The sequence below is a fragment of the Gopherus evgoodei genome, chromosome 3 (assembly GCF_007399415.2).
Source record: "Gopherus evgoodei ecotype Sinaloan lineage chromosome 3, rGopEvg1_v1.p, whole genome shotgun sequence".
Classification (NCBI taxonomy): domain Eukaryota; kingdom Metazoa; phylum Chordata; order Testudines; family Testudinidae; genus Gopherus; species Gopherus evgoodei.
In genome coordinates, this window is record NC_044324.1 from 162,568,135 (window position 1) to 162,584,986 (window position 16,852).

The following is a 16,852-nucleotide window of genomic DNA, read 5'->3' on the forward strand; positions in this document are numbered from 1 at the left end:
TCCTTCAAAATTTTTTCCTGCATACTACAGATGTCAAACTAACAGGCCTATAGTTATTCGGATCACTTTTTTCCCCTTTCTTAAAAATAGTAACTATGTTAGCAATTCTCCAGTCGTACGGTACAACCCCTGAGTTTACTGATTCATTAAAAATTTTTGCTAATGGGCTTGCAATTTCTTGTGCCAGTTCCTTTAATATTCTTGGATGAAGATTATCTGGGCCCTCCGATTTCGTCCCATTAAACTATTCAGGTTTGGCTTCTACCTCTGATGCGGTAATATCTACCTCCATATCCTCATTCCCATTTGTCATCCTACCATTATCCCTAAGTTCCTCATTAGCCTCATTAAAGACTGAGGCAAAGTATTTGTTTAGATATTGGGCCATGCCTAGATTATCCTCAACCTCCACTCCATCCTCAGTGTTTAGCAGTCCCACTTCTTCTTTCTTTGTTTTCTTCTTATTTATATGGCTATAGAACCTTTTACTATTGGTTTTAATTCCCTTTGCAAGGTCCAACTCTGCATGGCTTTTGGCCTTTCTCACTTTATCCCTACATGTTCTGACCTCAATAAGGTAGCTTTCCTTGCTAATCCCTCCCATCTTCCTCTCCTTGTAGGCTTTCTGCTTTTTCTTAATCACCTCTCTGAGATGCTTGCTCATCCAGCTTGGTCTGCAACTCCTGCTTATGAATTTTTTGCCCTTTCTTGGGATGCAGGCTGCTGCAACTTTGACTTGAAGTAATTCCAGGCCTCCTCCGCCTTCGGATCCCCAAGTTCTTCAGTCCAATCCACTTCCTTAACTAATTTCCTTAATTCTTAATAGTTAGCCCTTTTGAAATAAAAAACTCTAGTCCCAGATCTGTTTTTGTTTATCCTTCCATCTAGTTTGAGCTGAATTAGCTCATGATCACTCGAATCAAGGTTGTCCCCTACAACCATTTCTTCTATGAGGTCCTCACTACTCACCAAAACCAAATCTAAAATGGCATCCCCTCTAGTTGGTTCTTCAACTACTTGGTGAAGGAATCCATCAGCTATTTCATCCAGAAAAATCTGAGCCCTATTAATATTACTAGCACTTGTTCTCCAGTCTATATCTGGGAAGTTAAAGTCTCCCATGATCACACAATTCCCATTAGTGTTTACTTAATTAAAAACATTAAAGAGATCTCTATCCATATCCAAATCAGATCCTGGCGGTCTGTAGCACACCCCAAGCACTATCTCAGGGGAGGCTCTAGTAGCTTTCTTTCCCAATGTGATTTTTGCCCAGACAGACTCTCTTATCCCTTCCATCACTTCTTATTTCTTTACAGTTTACCTCATCATTGATATACAATGCTACTCCACCACCTTTGCCTTTATTTGTGTCTTTCCTAAACAGCACATAGCCTTCAATACCTGTACTCCAGTCATGACTACTATTATACCATGTTTCTGTTATCCCTATAATATCCAGTTTCACTTCCTGCACCAGTAGCTCTAGTTCCTCTGTTTTGTTACCTAGGCTCCTCGCATTCGTGTGCAAACATCTTAATTTTTGCTGTTTGGTTTAACTGACATTCTTTACCCAATTAGGCACAGACATTCTACCACCAGTATCACCTATTAGACTGGTATCTACACTACGCTTCCTCCTTATGTCCATTCTCTTACCCATGGCTGTATCCTTTCTTACTTTGTTTTCTTCCCTCTCAATGTTAAATTCCGGCATGGAGATTACCTAGACATCTTCCAACCATCTCCCCCAAATTTCTAGTTTAAAGCTCTCTTAATCAGTTGTGCCAGCCTCCATCCTAGAAGTCTATTTCCTCCTTACTCATTTGAAGTCCATCCCGAGAGAACAGTCCTCTGTCCATGAATGCTTCCCAGTGGCCATACATCCCAAAGCCCTCCGTATAGCACCACTGTCTGAGTCATCTGTTGATCGCCATGATCTTGTCACACCTTTGTTGCCTTTCTCTAGGAACAGGCAGAATTCCACTGAAGATCACCTGAGCCTCGATTTCCTTAAGCATCTTCCCCAGTCTGGCATAGTCTCCTGTGATATGTTCCAGCGAGAATCTAGCCATATCATTTGTTCCCACATGAAGGACAATCAGCGGATTCTTTCCCGCTTCCATTAGGATCCTTTTCAGCTTCAGGTCCACATCCCATATCTTAGCACCCGGCAGACAGCATACTCTTCTGTTCTCTGGATCAGCTCTAGTTACAGGCCTGTCTATTCTTCTCAGTAAGGAGTCCCCAATCACGTAGACCTGCCTTTTCCTGGTGACAGTGCGATTCTCCGCTCTATCCCCTGTTCCTTCTGGCTGCAAGTCCTCCCGATTTCTATGGTCCCTTGCAATCCTCCGCAACCCATCCAGTATCCTCCTTGGGCTCATATTTGGTGTTGTCTCCATTGACTCTTCGCCTCTTCCTATAGGACTAGCTGCTGTTCTCTTCTTCCTTGCCCTCTCACCTTCAGCGACCACCTGCTGTGCCCCTTCTTCATTTTCCAACTCTGCAAACCTGTTCCTGAGTTCTGTTTCTCCTTCACTGGTCCGTCTTTTCTTCTGCCTGGTTTTCTTAGTCACGTGCTTCCACCGTCCACTTTCCTCACCCAGCAGTCTCCCCTCAGAATTCTTTGGTCCTGCTTCCATCTGCAAGTCTGAGCTTTTCCCTTCAGCCTCCTCATGTCTTTTCTCCGTCATCCGCTTGAACCCCCTTCTAAACTTGACCAGAGTTTCCACCTGCATCCCCAGTCCTCAGATCTTTTCTTTCATGAGCTCTATCAGGCGGCACTTCATGCCGATGAAACTCTTTTCAGGTACCCCCTCTAGGATCATGTTCATGACGCAGTTTCCACATCCAGTCATCCTCATTGTGTCTTTCACTGCTGCCTCTGTATAGGACATAGCCTTCCCACCTCACACTTGTTAGTCCAGGAAACACAAACCAAAGCAAACCACCACAACCTACAGCAAAACAAACCCCCAACAGGCACCAGAACAGCAGAACACCATCCACTCCCTTCACTAGCCTGTCTATTCCTCTGCGTAGATCTCTTAGTCTCCCCCACAAACTCCCTATGTACACTCCCACTGAAACTCCCCTGTTGACAGCTCAGTTTGCTGGCTCCTGTGCCGCTGCAGCTGTCTATGCCGCTGCCTGACTGGCTGGCTGGCTACCTTTATAGGACCCCTGAGCAGAGAAGCCCACCCGCCCCCCACTCAGGGCTCAGCTTCTCTTTCAGCACACTGCCCCAGCAGCCTCCACACATATAAACTTCAAAATACAATACACAAAATACAAAAACCTTCTCCTCCAAGAGAACTCCCACTGAAACGCCCTGTTTACAGCTCTGTTTGCTGGCTTCTGTGCCGCTGCAGCTGTCCAAGCACCAGTTCTGATGATTCGGTCAAGAGTCCAGACCACCCAATGACCAGGTTTTCTCTGCTGCAAAGCACAACCCCCCTTCCTTTATGTGGGCACTACTTCTCTCTGTTTCATCAAGCATGGGAGACTATAACATCAGACAAACGGGCATTGAAAGCCATTAGTTTGGGTTGTATTGTCCAATTTACTTCCATCATGCCCTTCCAACCCTCTTCTCTGTCCCTCTTTAGGGATCCCTCTCAGAATCATTTGCTGACACATGAGATTTCATTGCTTCTAAGTCTAAGAGGCATAACACCAGTCCCATTCAACACAAGGGAAAAGGATTCTATTCGAGATACTTTCTGATACCCAAGAAAAACAGGGATTGGAGGCTGATATAAGATTTCAGACAATTGAAGAAGCATGTCAGACATCTGAAATTCAGGGTAAGTGTCCCTAGCAGCTATAATTCTCTCCCTGGCTAGGTATACCATTCCTTACCCATCCTGGCTAATAGCCATTAATGGACTTTAACCGCCATGAATTTATCCAGGTCTCTTTTAAACTCTGTTGTAGTCTTAGCCTTCACAACCTCTTCAGGAAAGGAGTTCCACATGTTGACTGTGCGCTGTGTGAAGAAGAACTTCCTTTTATTTGTTTTAAACCTGCTGCCTATTAATTTCATTTGGTGGCCACCGCCTCCCTAGGTAACCCCTTCCAGTGCTTCACCACCCTCCTAGTGAAATAGTTTTTCCTAAAATTCAGTCTAGACCTCTCCCACTGCAACTTGAGACCATTGCTCCTTGTTCTGTCATCTGTCATCACTGGGAACAGCATAGCTCCATCCTCTTTGGAACCCCCCTTCAGGTAGTTGAAGGCTGCTATCAAATCCCCCCTCACTCTTCTTTTCTGCAGACTAAATAAGCTCAGTTCCTTCATAAATTATGTGCCCTAGCCCTCTAATCATTTTCATTGTCCTCTGCTGGACTCCCTCCAATTTGTCCATATCCCTTCTGTAGTAGGGGCCCCAAAACTGGACACAATACTCCAGATGTGGCCTCACCAGTGCTGAATAGAGGGGAATAATAACTTCCCTCGATCTGCTGGCAGTGCTCTTACTAATGCGGCCCAATATGCCATTAGCCTTCTTGGCAATAAGGGCACACTGTTGACTCATATCCAGCTTCTCGTCCACTGTAATCCCCAGTCCTTTTCTGCAGAACTGCTGCTTAGCCAGTCAGTCCCCAGCCAGTAGCAGTGCATGGGATTCTTCTGTCAGAAGTCCAGGACTCTGCACTTGTCCTTGTTGAACCTCATCGGATTTCTTTTGGCCCAATCCTCCAATTTGTCTTGGTCACTCTGGACACTACCCCTACCCTCCAACGTATCTACCTCTCCCCTCAGCTTAGTGTCATCTGCAAACTTGCTGAGGGTGCAATCCATCTCATCATCCAGATCATTAATGAAGATGTTGAACAAAACCGGCCCCAGGACAGACCTCTGGGGCACTCCTCTTGATACTGGCTGCCAACTAGACAGCAAGCCGTTGATCACTACTCGTTGAGGCTGATGATCTAGCGAGCTTTCTGTCCACTTTATAGTCTATTCATTCAATCCATACTTTTTTAACTTGCTGGCAAGAATACTGTGGAAGACCGTATCAAAAGCTTTGCTAAAGTCAAGGTATATCAGGTCCACCGCTTTCCCCATATTCACAGAGCCAGTTATCTCATCATCGAAGGAAATCAGGTTGATCAGGCATGACTTGCCCTTGGTGAATCCATGTTGACTGTTCCTGATCACCTTCCTCTCCACCAAGTGTTTCAAAATGGATTCCTTGAGGGCATGCTCCATGATTTTTCCGGGGACTGAGCTGAGGCTGACCAGTCTGTAGTTTACCGGATTCTCCTTCTTCCCTTTTTTAAAGATGGGCACTATATTTGCCATGAATAGGCATGAAGAGTGTCTTCAGACACTGGACATCAGATGGGTCCTCTCTTTTTACATGGATGGGATGAAGTTCTTTAGTACCTCACCTCAGCTATTTATATCCTGTGCAGAGAGAATGAAGGCAATATCAGCTCAAAACTTTCTAATTGGATAACTGCTTGCATATCTCTTGGTTATGAGGTAGCTAACACCTTACGTCCATGTAAGCTTTCAGCTCATTCCATGAGAACCCAGGCTCCTTCAGTGGCTTTCTTAAGAAGTAAATCTCTATTGGACATCTGTAGAGCAGCAACTTGGTCTTTGGTACATACTTTTGCCAAGCATTATGCCATCACCACTACCTCCAGAGCTGATTCAGACTTTGGGAAAGCTGTGCTGCAATACTCTTTTAAGTAGACTCCAAGTCCCACCACAAAGTACTAATTGGGAGTCACCTAAGTAGAATAGACATGTGCAATCACTGTGCTTTGTGAGGTGTCATTTGAGAAGTCATGATCTCTTGAACATTACTATCTTGTTGAATAATGTGTTACCATTGTATGTGAAGTTATGAAGTTTTGCTCTGTGTGTTACTGAAATATGTTTTGAGTCTGAGATGCCCACAGCTGGCCTTTTGGTGGCAACAAGGGACCAACTAACATCCCCAAGACAGATTTACATTAGGACTAGCCAGCCAGGGGTTGATGGGCCCATTAAGGACCCCACTCTTCCACTGGATCCCTACCGAAGCACATAGACAATGGAGGCCTGGTGTCTCAGCAGGGCACATAAAACATACGACCCCTGACAAGATGTTTGAGACAGTATCTTTCCATGCGCATGGATTGGGCGGCATAAATTGGAGTCTGTAACATCAGCCAAGACCTTTCCCCTCCCATATCTACTCTGAAGGCTACAAAAACACTGGGAAGAAAAAGATTTTGAAGTGTGGAGTTTGGTCCCAAACTGAGCAGGGAATTCAGCCTGTGTATTAATAAGTGTGACTTGCTTAGAACACATAGAAAAACTGCTTGATTCAAACCTTGCTTAGTCTAATATAGCAGTCTAAATTCTAAACTTTTTTATTTTTTATTTCTCATGTAACCATCTCTGTCCTTTACACCTAGCACTTATAATCACTCAAAATCTATCTTTCTGTTGTTAATAAGCTTATTTTAATGTTTTATGCTTACCAGTGAGTTTATTTAAAGTGCTTGAGGAATCTGCTCAGATTACAAAGGCTGATGCATGTTCACTATCCTTTGATGAAGTGGTGAACTAATTAATGAGTTTGCATTGTTCAAGAGAAGGCCTTGAGCTGCATAAAATGGTATATTTCTTGGGTGCAAGGGTTGGGGAGTTTGCTGGTGTCTCTCTGTATAGTCCATGAGTGGCTTAGAGAGCATTCATGCAATTTTGCTGGGTATGTCCCTGCATGTTGTTGGCTGAGCAATCACAGCACCTAAAGGGGTTTGTTGCTTATTACAGCAAGTGGAGTTGCTCTGCCTCTCCTTAGGAAGGTTTAATGGCTTTAGAATTCCAACTACTAGAATTACCTTCGTTGATAGGGTGCCATCTCTTTAAGATCAGGGCAGGTTGGATGCCCTCCCAATGATATATAACAAAGTTATCAGAGTTTTGGTGTAGATAAGACTTATAGGTACTGCAGTAATGGGTTTAATAAGGGAGCTCAGTTTGGATGTATGGGTTATGTCTCGTTTTGCTGTTATTATTGCTAATAAACTTGGCTTTGGCTTTGTGGGCCTTGAGTCTTAGCAGTCTTCAGGATCTGAGTTCTGGGGTCCAGAAGACTCTATGTTGCACTTCCAGTCACACATTAGGAGCATGGACCCAGGAGTTGAGATCTATTTTATTAATAACTCACCTTTGGAGTAACTGTTGTTACAATTTCTGGTATCAGTAAATACTCAAGAGAAAATATTCAGAGACAATTATGTATATGTTGAACATGCAAATATATATGATTTGAAACAACATAGAAACAGCCATGATTTCTTGTCTTGATCTTCCTTGTTTTCTCTTTCTAGATTGTCATAGTGGTCTTTCTGTATCTTTTTATTACATTAAGAAGGTATAGTTTTTATAAAATACTCTTATTAAACATGTAGGAAAGCTATAGTAAATTAATACAGAAATATGTAAATTACTAGTCATTAGTCACATCCATAAAATTTAATATAGCTGGAAATACTCATATTTGTCTTAGGTGCAGATACAGACATTTATGAATACTTGTTTTGGAAGAATTTTGTCTTCACAACATTCAGTTCAGCTACTTCAAAGGTAATGGAAATTATGCTTACAAAATATTTTTAAGTAGTAATGTTAATTTAAAAATGAATGACCTAGTCTAGTACAATGTATTTGTTTCTTTATGGACCATGCAGACTTTGAAAGCCCATGGATGAATACTGGATTTCTAACATATTTTAAACATTCCTCTGTTTCTTAGTTTAATGATAATCTCAGACAGGTTTGGCTAGGATTTATCCTTGGAGCAATTTTTTTTGTCACACTCTAGTTTTTGCATAGTGCTCATATAACTTTATATATACCAAAGTTCCATCCTACGTTATTAGATCTGCAGAAACATTATTTAAAGGAAATCACTCTAATTTCTTGAATTTGATTATAATCTAATATAGGTTTCAGAAGCTGAATATGCCATGTCTTCAGCAGGACATAGCACATACTGTTGGACTTATTCTTCAGCATTACGTAGCAGAACTTGAAGCTACTAAAAAGGTAATTCTTTTTTGTGTAATTAGACATTTCAAATAGTGTGTAAGTATAAAATCTCCAATATTTAAATATATTCTAATCTAAAGAGTTCCTAGTTTATTTTTTAGCCTATTTTATTAGTCTTGATTTATTATACTTCTTCCTGCATCCTACCAAAGAAAACATCCTGTCTAAATGTGGGCACCCTTTTCTTTTCTAGGCACATCTGGGGGAATGCTCCCTCATGAAGATTTTGCAATTTAAAACGCACCAAAACATTATACTATTATTACATAGGTTGGCAAAATGAAAATATATAATCATTTAGCAATAACCATACCTTGGTTTTACATATCAGCTATTAAAACACAAGACCACATTAGCTGTCCAATATATTTTGCCTAGGTATAACGTGATGTTTATAAATCTAATTATCATTTACACAAGGCCACTTTATACTGTTTTGACATTGTAAAAGGGCTTTAATTATATTTACATCCTACTTTATATTTACATCTGGCCCCTTTACATGGCTACAGTAGTGCAAATGAGAATCAGGCTGTAAGTGTCTAATTGAGTAAACTATTATCCACTACACAGACTGGTTATAACTATTAAATTGGTGTCACTGGTTAGCTCTTTGATTGTTTTAAGGCAAACTATTTATGAATCAAAAAGAGCTTCCCAGTAGAGAATTGGCGGTAGGGGAGTCCATCCCTAGTTTGTCGAACCCTAGAAAACATGGAATATGATCAAGTAGGGCCAGATTTTACTTATCTGTAATTTAGCCATGCAGGGAGCAAGGCTTCCTTCCTTCTCTGCTTTGGCACAAAAGAGAGCATGGACTGCCTGTGTAGTACTCCCCGCAACCAGAAATATTGAAACTGTTGTCTACAGAGACATTGGAGATTTTTGTTATCAGTGCCCATTTGGTCAGTGTATGCTTTTTACTGGTATTGTTCTGTTGTGTTTCTGACTTAATGATTATTCAAGTTTGTCAAATAACAGGCTCAACTGGAATTATTTAATCAAAGATTATTAATCAGAGATTAGTACAGCACTATACAAAACACACAAAGAATGGATGCATTACCACCATTTGATGTGATAAGGAACTGGGTCTGTGTCTCTTCTTCACTGCAACCAGAGGGATGTGCAGTTTCATCCCTCAACTAATTCTAACACCAGTGTCATTATAGAGGGTTTTTAAACAAAGAAAACCTTTTTGCCATAAAATATATATATATTCTGGTGTAATTTCTATATATTCTCAATTTACCTGATTTATGTGTGAAGGCATAATTATTTACAGCTGAGAGGACTTCAAGATAATATCTTTCAGGGGGGTTTTCTTCCCCCAGAATCATTCTTCCCTATTGATTCTCTAATAGGAAACATGTACAGTAACAAGACTATCTACAGTTCTATAGACATGGAATTGCCATGGATTATTAGATACAGTCTAGCACACAGAATTCCTGAATGGGATTACTTATCAGTTAAGGACCAGTGTTTGGGGCCTTACAATTCAACATACACTTTGTTAATATCATAAAAATTCTAGAGAATAGTGGATATATAAATGAATCAAATATACAGAAAGAAAAGGACTAAAAGAGTTAATATTTACGAACAGATACTAACACTTCCAACTCTGGTACTGGTTTGGTATATGGTACTGGGAAATGAGGGTTTATAATGAGACTGAATCCCCTTTACTCTCAGGGAGATTGCATTTGGTACCAAGTTGAGACATGATGCCTCTGTTAGTACTGTTCTCTTCCCTAGCACTGTCTTTAAATTAAATCTTTCCTTACTGCTCCATTTCTAGAATCAGGGATATGATATTCTTTCTTTGACTCCCAGCATAGTGGAAATGCATCATCTGAATATTCTCCCTGAGATTGGTCTCCAGAAGGGGCCCAGATAAATTTAAGGCATGGTAGTATTCTAGATTTAGGCCTGGATTTTTTTAAGGTATGTAGGTGTGCTGTGCTCAGCATTGCAATGCCTATCTGATTTAGTAGCCTAAATCTCACTTTCAAAAGGGATTTAGGCAGTTATGAGTCAAAATCCTATTGACAGTCAATGGGATTAAGATGCCTAAGTGCCTAAATCCCTATTTAAAATGTGATTAAAGGTTTGTGTACATGGTGCCACAGATCAGTCGACGGGGGTGTGAACTGCATAATTCTGTAATGTGTAGCACTTGTGATACAGCAGAGCTGGAGGGCAGCAGAAGAGTGATAGATGGGAGGTGTATAAGTCCCAGGATGATCAGAGCCTTATTCTTCTTCGAGTGATTGCTCATGTGCATTCCAACAGGTGTGTGCGCGCTGCGTGCACGATCACTGAAAAGCTTTTCCCCTAGTGGAACCCGTCGTGTCAGCTGTGGAGACCCCTAGAGTGGCACCTTTATGGCAGTGCATATATGTCCCTGCCTACCTGCTGCCTGCTCAGTTCCTTCTTACTGCCTGGGATGGTCGTTGGACCAGCTCAGTCTCTTGCATATGCAAGTGTCTTACCTAGTTGTTCCCTTGTTTTTGTGTAAATAGTCGTTAGTTAGTTGTCAATAGTTGTGGATCAGTTTACCTTACTTCGGGGGCTTCCCCCGTTCTACTCTCCCCAGTGCCGGGGTATGCCTCAGTTGCATGGGTTTAAGGTGTGCGAGAGGTGTGCGAAACCTATGCCCACAAGGGATGCGCACACCGCCTATCTCAAATGCCTAGGGGAGGACCATCAGACAGATAAGTGCCCTATTTGCAGGTGCTTCAGACCCAGGACTAAGAGGGAGCAAGACTATCGTCTGAAGCTCCTTCTGATGGAGTCAGCCCTTCAGCCAAAGCCACAGCCAACACCAGCATCCTTGGTACGCAGTGCACTGGCCTCGGAGTGGGATGTCCCGGTATTGAGGAAGGGCTCCGCCAGGGAGCACTGGCACCGTTTCCCAGCCCGCAAGGCCAGTGCCACCAGATGGCACTGTTCGCAGTCTCCAGTGCCACATAAGAAAAAGAAATGAGACAGGGGACATTCCCCTGGCAAAAAGCCGAGGAGGGACTCCAGTGAGACGACTTTGGTCTGGTCCTCAAGAATTGGCACCGTTGACTCTGGCCCCAGTGGCAGAGCTGTTGAGTCAGGCAAGAACGGACTCCCCTACCCAGGATGATTTGGAGGGAGAGCTTGACCTCCCTTCCACTCAGGATACATATGAGGCAGCTCGAGACCTCATTGCCATGACGGCACAGTACTCGGCCCCACAGATGTGGGGCCTGGCTTAACAAACTCAGGCACTGCCAGTAGCACCGGTGACGGCACTGACTGCGTCGTCATGCCCAGCACTGTCGGCAGCTCCGACATCCATCATGACACCAATGGCGGCACTGATGGTGGCACTGCTGTTGTTTCATCATTGGGGGAAGCTCATGATGTTGCAGTGCCGATCTCCGTCTCCCCAGTACTGCTCGTCGGCACCGTCGGGTTCCGCTCCCCTGTGGTCAGGTACAGAATACTCGTCAGAGTCAGATGCCGAATCTTCTGTCTCCCGACGGAGCCACCATTGCTCCTGGTCCTGGGACTGATCCCGGTACCATAGGCCAGTGGAACAACTGACATCAGCCATCACTTGGCCACCCGAGGACCCTGCGTGAGTCAGGTCTGCTGAGCTGCCACAGGCAAGCGCAGCCCCATCTTCACCGACATCAGTGGCACCTGAACCTCTGGTCACGGGGAGTTCCGAGATACCTGACTCAACCTCCAGAGAACCAGAGGGGCAGGAAGACCCCATCCCAGTAACCTCTTCCTCCTCCTCACCGGACGAGGTGGTTAGACTTGGGGCCAAGAGGCTGTTTGGCTGAACCCTGGCCTTGGCCCAAGGAGGACTGCAGTGGGTGTCTTGTATTATTCCTGCCCCTTCTCCTTGATGGATCTCGTCTAGGAGGCCCAGAGTAGAAGCGGGATGGGGGCTGAGGTCTAAAGGGCTTTCTCTGAGGCACTGGGGTATGTAGGCCAAGAGTCCTTTAGGCTATGCAGGCACGTGTCTGTTTTGAGCGAACAGGCCCTCTCAGTCAAAGGGGAGGTCCTGTATGGTGTTCTGGACCTCCAGTGGGATACCCAAAACCTGGAGCTACGCACTGCGCCTCATTGCAGTGGTGGTGGCCATTGTTTGAGCTGCAGAGTCTGCCGCATCCAGTGCTGCCTGAAGAGTGGTCCTAGACACCATTCTACCCTCCTCAAGGAGCAAACCAAACTCCTTGCGAGAATTGGCCGGAATTAACTCCTGGAACTTATTCAGCAGCTCCAGGAATTAAACGTGTATTGGCTAAGCACTGCCTGCTGATTCGCTACTTGAAGCTGGAGCCTACCAGTTGAATAGACTTTACGGCCAAAGAGATCCAGCTTCTTGGCATCCTGTGACTTAGGTGCAGGGCCTGGCTGTCCTTGCCGCTCCTTGTGGTTTGCTGCATCCACCACCAGAGTCCACGGCTGGGGGTGGATAAAAAGGTGCTCATGGCCCTTTTGGGGCACAAAGTAGTGTCTCTTGACACCTTTAGACCTTGGTGGTATAGAGGCCGGGGTTTGCCAGAGCACTTTCGTGGTGTTCTGAATTGTCCTTACGAGGGGCAAGGCCACTCTAGAAGGACCCATGGGAGTGAGGAGGTCCACCATTGGATCCGAATCCTCTATAACCTCCTCTGCCTGGAGGTTAAGGTTAACTGCCACCCTCCTAAACATGTCTTGGTATCCCTTGGTCAGCAGGGACATATATACACCGTCATAAAGGCACCACTCTAGGGGTCTCCACAGCTGACCCGATGGGTACCGCTAGGGGAAAAGCTTTCTGGCAATCGTGCACACAGTGTGCGCACACCTATTGGAATGGACATGAGCAACACATATCGAAGAACAACAGTTATGGGAGGTAAGTAACCATTTTTTCCCTGTGGACTAAGGCGAGGTTACTGCAGGTTAATTAGAGCACTTGGAGCCTATTAAGGCCTTGCCCAAGACCTAATAAACCCCATGCTTCAGTCAGATAGGAGGAGGGAAGGAGAGCTGACTGTAGTTTGGACGTGTACTGGTGTTGACCAGAGAATCAGAGTACTGGGGAAGGGAGACTCTGCCCAAGCAGGGCAGATGGACTTCCCCAGTACAGGGGACTGAGAGAAACCCTGCCCAAGGGGAAAGAGGGTAAGAAGCCTGTGAAGCTGAAGGAGCTGGGAGCAGAATAAGGGGCAGACTTGCGTCTCTCCCCTGCTCTCCTCTCCCACTCCAGGGCACTAGCGGAGCCCAAGAATAGGGGCAGGGCTCATGCCCTAACTCACCTCACCAAGCAAAAGCATGGGACCCATCACAGTAGCATTGGCTGTTTGCCACACGCTCTAACTCCCCGATGTAGATGCTGCTGCCATGAACTAAAGGGTATCTAGTGTATGTTTATGTAGTCCTGCATCCATCGTACAGGGGTGTAATCAGTGACAAGGATTAATTTACTTCTGAGAAGGTAATATTCATAGACTCATAGACTCATAGACTCTAGGACTGGAAGGGACCTCGAGAGGTCATCGAGTCCAGTCCCCTGCCCTCATGGCAGGACCAAATACTGTCTAGACCATCCCTGATAGACATTTATCTAACCTACTCTTAAATATCTCCAGCGATGGAGATTCCACAACTTCCCTAGGCAATCTATTCCAGTGTTTAACTACCCTGACAGTTAGGAACTTTTTCCTAATGTCCAACCTAAATCTCCCTTGCTGCAGTTTAAGCCCATTGCTTCTTGTTCTATCATTGGAGGCTAAGGTGAACAAGTTTTCTCCCTCCTCCTGATGACACCCTTTTAGATACCTGAAAACTGCTATCAGGTCCCCTCTCAGTCTTCTCTTTTCCAAACTAAACAAACCCAATTCCTTCAGCCTTCCTTCATAGGTCATGTTCTCAAGACCTTTAATCATTCTTGTTGCTCTTCTCTGGACCCTCTCCAATTTCTCCACATCTTTCTTGAAATGTGGTGCCAAGAACTGGACACAATACTCCAGTTGAGGCCTAACCAGCGCAGAGTAAAGCGGAAGAATGACTTCTCGTGTCTTGTTTACAACACACCTGTTAATGCATCCCAGAATCATGTTTGCTTTTTTTGCAACAGTATCACACTGTTCACTCATATTAAGCTTGTGGTCCACTATGACCCCTAGATCTCTTTCTGCCATACTCCTTCCTAGACAGTCTCTTCCCATTCTGTATGTATGAAACTGATTGTTCCTTCCTAAGTGGAGCACTTTGCATTTATCTTTATTGAACTTCATCCTGTTTACCTCAGACCATTTCTCCAATTTGTCCAGATCATTTTGAATTTTGACCCTGTCCTCCAGAGCAGTTGCAATCCCTCCCAGTTTGGTATCGTCCGCAAACTTAATAAGCGTACTTTCTATGCCAACATCTAAATTGTTGATAAAGATATTGAACAGAACCGGTCCCAAAACAGACCCCTGCGGAACCCCACTTGTTATACCTTTCCAGCAGGATTGGGAGCCATTAACAACTACTCTCTGAGTACGGTTATCCAGCCAGTTATGCACCCACCTTATAGTAGCCCCATCTAAATTGTACTTTCCTAGCTTATCTATAAGAATATCATGCTAAACTGTATCAAATGCCTTACTAAAGTCTAGGTATATCACATCCACCGCTTCTCCCTTATCCACAAGGCTCGTTATCCTATCAAAGAACGCTATCAGATTAGTTTGACATGATTTGTTCTTTACAAATCCATGCTGGCTATTCCCTATCACCTTACCACCTTCCAAGTGTTTGCAGATGATTTCTTTGATTACCTGCTCCATTATCTTCCCTGGCACAGAAGTTAAACTAACTGGTCTGTAGTTTCCTGGGTTGTTTTTATTTCCCTTTTTATAGATGGGCACTATATTTGCCCCCTTCCAGTCTTCTGGAATCTCCCCCGTCTCCCATGATTTCCCAAAGATAATAGCTAGAGGCTCAGATACCTCCTCTATTAACTCCTTGAGTATTCTAGGATGCATTTCATCAGGCCCTGGTGACTTGCAGGCATCTAACTTTTCTAAGTGATTTTTTACTTGCTCTTTCCTTATTTTCTCTTCTAAACCTACCCTCTTCCTGTAAGCATTCACTATACTAGACATTCCTTCAGACTTCTCAGTGAAGACCGAAACAAAGAAGTCATTAAGCATCTCTGCCATTTCCAAGTCTCTTGTTACTGTTACCCCCTCCTCATTGAGCAGTGGGCCTACCCTGTCCTTAGTCTTCCTCTTGCTTCTAATGTATTGATAAAAAGTCTTCTTGTTTCCCTTTATTCCCATAGCTAGTTTGAGTTCATTTTGTGCCTTTGCTTTTCTAATCTTGCCTCTGCATTCCTGTGTTATTTGCCTATATTCATCCTTCGTCATCTGACCTAGTTTCCATTTTTTATATGCCGCCTTTTTATTTTGTAGGTCACGCAAGATCTCAAGGGTAAGCCAAGGTGGTCTTTTGCCACATTTTCTATCTTTCCTAACCATCGGAATAACTTGCTTTTGGGCCCTTAATAGCGTCCCTTTGAAAAACTGCCAACTTTCCTCAGTTGTTTTTCCCCTCAGTCTTAAGGGGAAATATTGGAGTGACTGTCTTGCCCATTTCACTGCTTAGCTCTCTTTTTCTATAACGGAGAAAGCCTTCTCTCTTAGGAACTGTTTGTGACTCAGGGAGAGTTCCTTGCCATTGACCACCTGGGATGAGACAGCCCCCAACTCAACTTCTGAGGCATCAATTTGTAGGAGAAATTTCTTGGTGAAGTCTGAGCTCTAGAAAGCAAGCTCCCCACAGAGGTGATCCTTTAGGCTCTGAAAGGCCTTCTCACAAGTTTCTATCCAGCAGATCTTTCTCAGGCTGCTGTCATTGAACAGATCGATGAGAGAGGCTGCAGTAGATGATATTCTTGGCACAAACCAGTTATAGGATCCTGCCAGTTCCAAAACCTGGTTATCAGGGCTGGGGCCTGGGCGGCCTGAACTAACAGTTAGTGTCAGGCATGGGTCCAGGGACCAGAAGCCAATTACCAGCAATCAGGTTGGGTGGAATACCAGGATATCAGAATCAAGGGACCAACTGGCGGGCAGGAACTAGGAGGCAGTTACCAAGAGTCACGCCTAGTCAGGATACCAGAAGGTCAGGATCAGAAAGCAGGAGCAGATGAACACCAGACCAGCAGTCTGTGGCAGGGTGAAGCCCAGTTGTACAGACAACTTCCTGTTTCCTTTTCTGGCTTAAATCCAGAAGCATTGGAGCTCTTCTAATCAGAATGTGGGGGTGGAGCTAGTGTCCCAGTTGGGCTCCACGAATCCCAGTCCCAGATGTTGTCTGTTAGCTGCTGGGTGGAGGATTGGAGCAAGAAGATTCAGAGGGCCACTGCGGACTCGGCTTCAAGACCCACAGGGACTGACACTCATACTTCTTTGAGGTGGCAACAAGGCAGGCCTTTGAGGCCTGTGCCTTGTCTATAAGAAGTTGTATCTGTCCATTCCCCAATGTATATCCCAGGTAAATAGTTTTGTCTATGCCTATACAGCATTTTGTGGGGTTCTCCTTGAGGGACTGGAGTATCTTCTTCACAGTGTCCTCCTAGTTCTAGCTATAGAAAGCAATAGAATTGAGGTAGGCCATGACATTACTATTGTCTAGCTGGGTGACCTGGTCCGTTAGACATTGGAACAGTGGTGGGGCCCCATGTAGCCAAAGCAGCATGGTCTGAAACTGATGTAGGCTGTGTGTGTGGAGGGGAAGACTGTTTTTTCTCGAGACTCCAGAG

At 44.3% G+C, this 16,852-nt stretch overlaps 1 protein-coding gene across 1 annotated transcript in view; it reads left to right on the forward strand.

Annotated features, from left to right (window-relative positions):
- Positions 1–16,852, forward strand: part of DNAH8 (dynein axonemal heavy chain 8) — a 567,023-nt gene that overhangs the window by 101,331 nt on the left and 448,840 nt on the right. Inside the window, 2 exon segments of the mRNA XM_030557275.1 lie at positions 7,520–7,596; positions 7,959–8,058. Coding sequence (XP_030413135.1) covers positions 7,520–7,596; positions 7,959–8,058 — 177 coding nt within the window.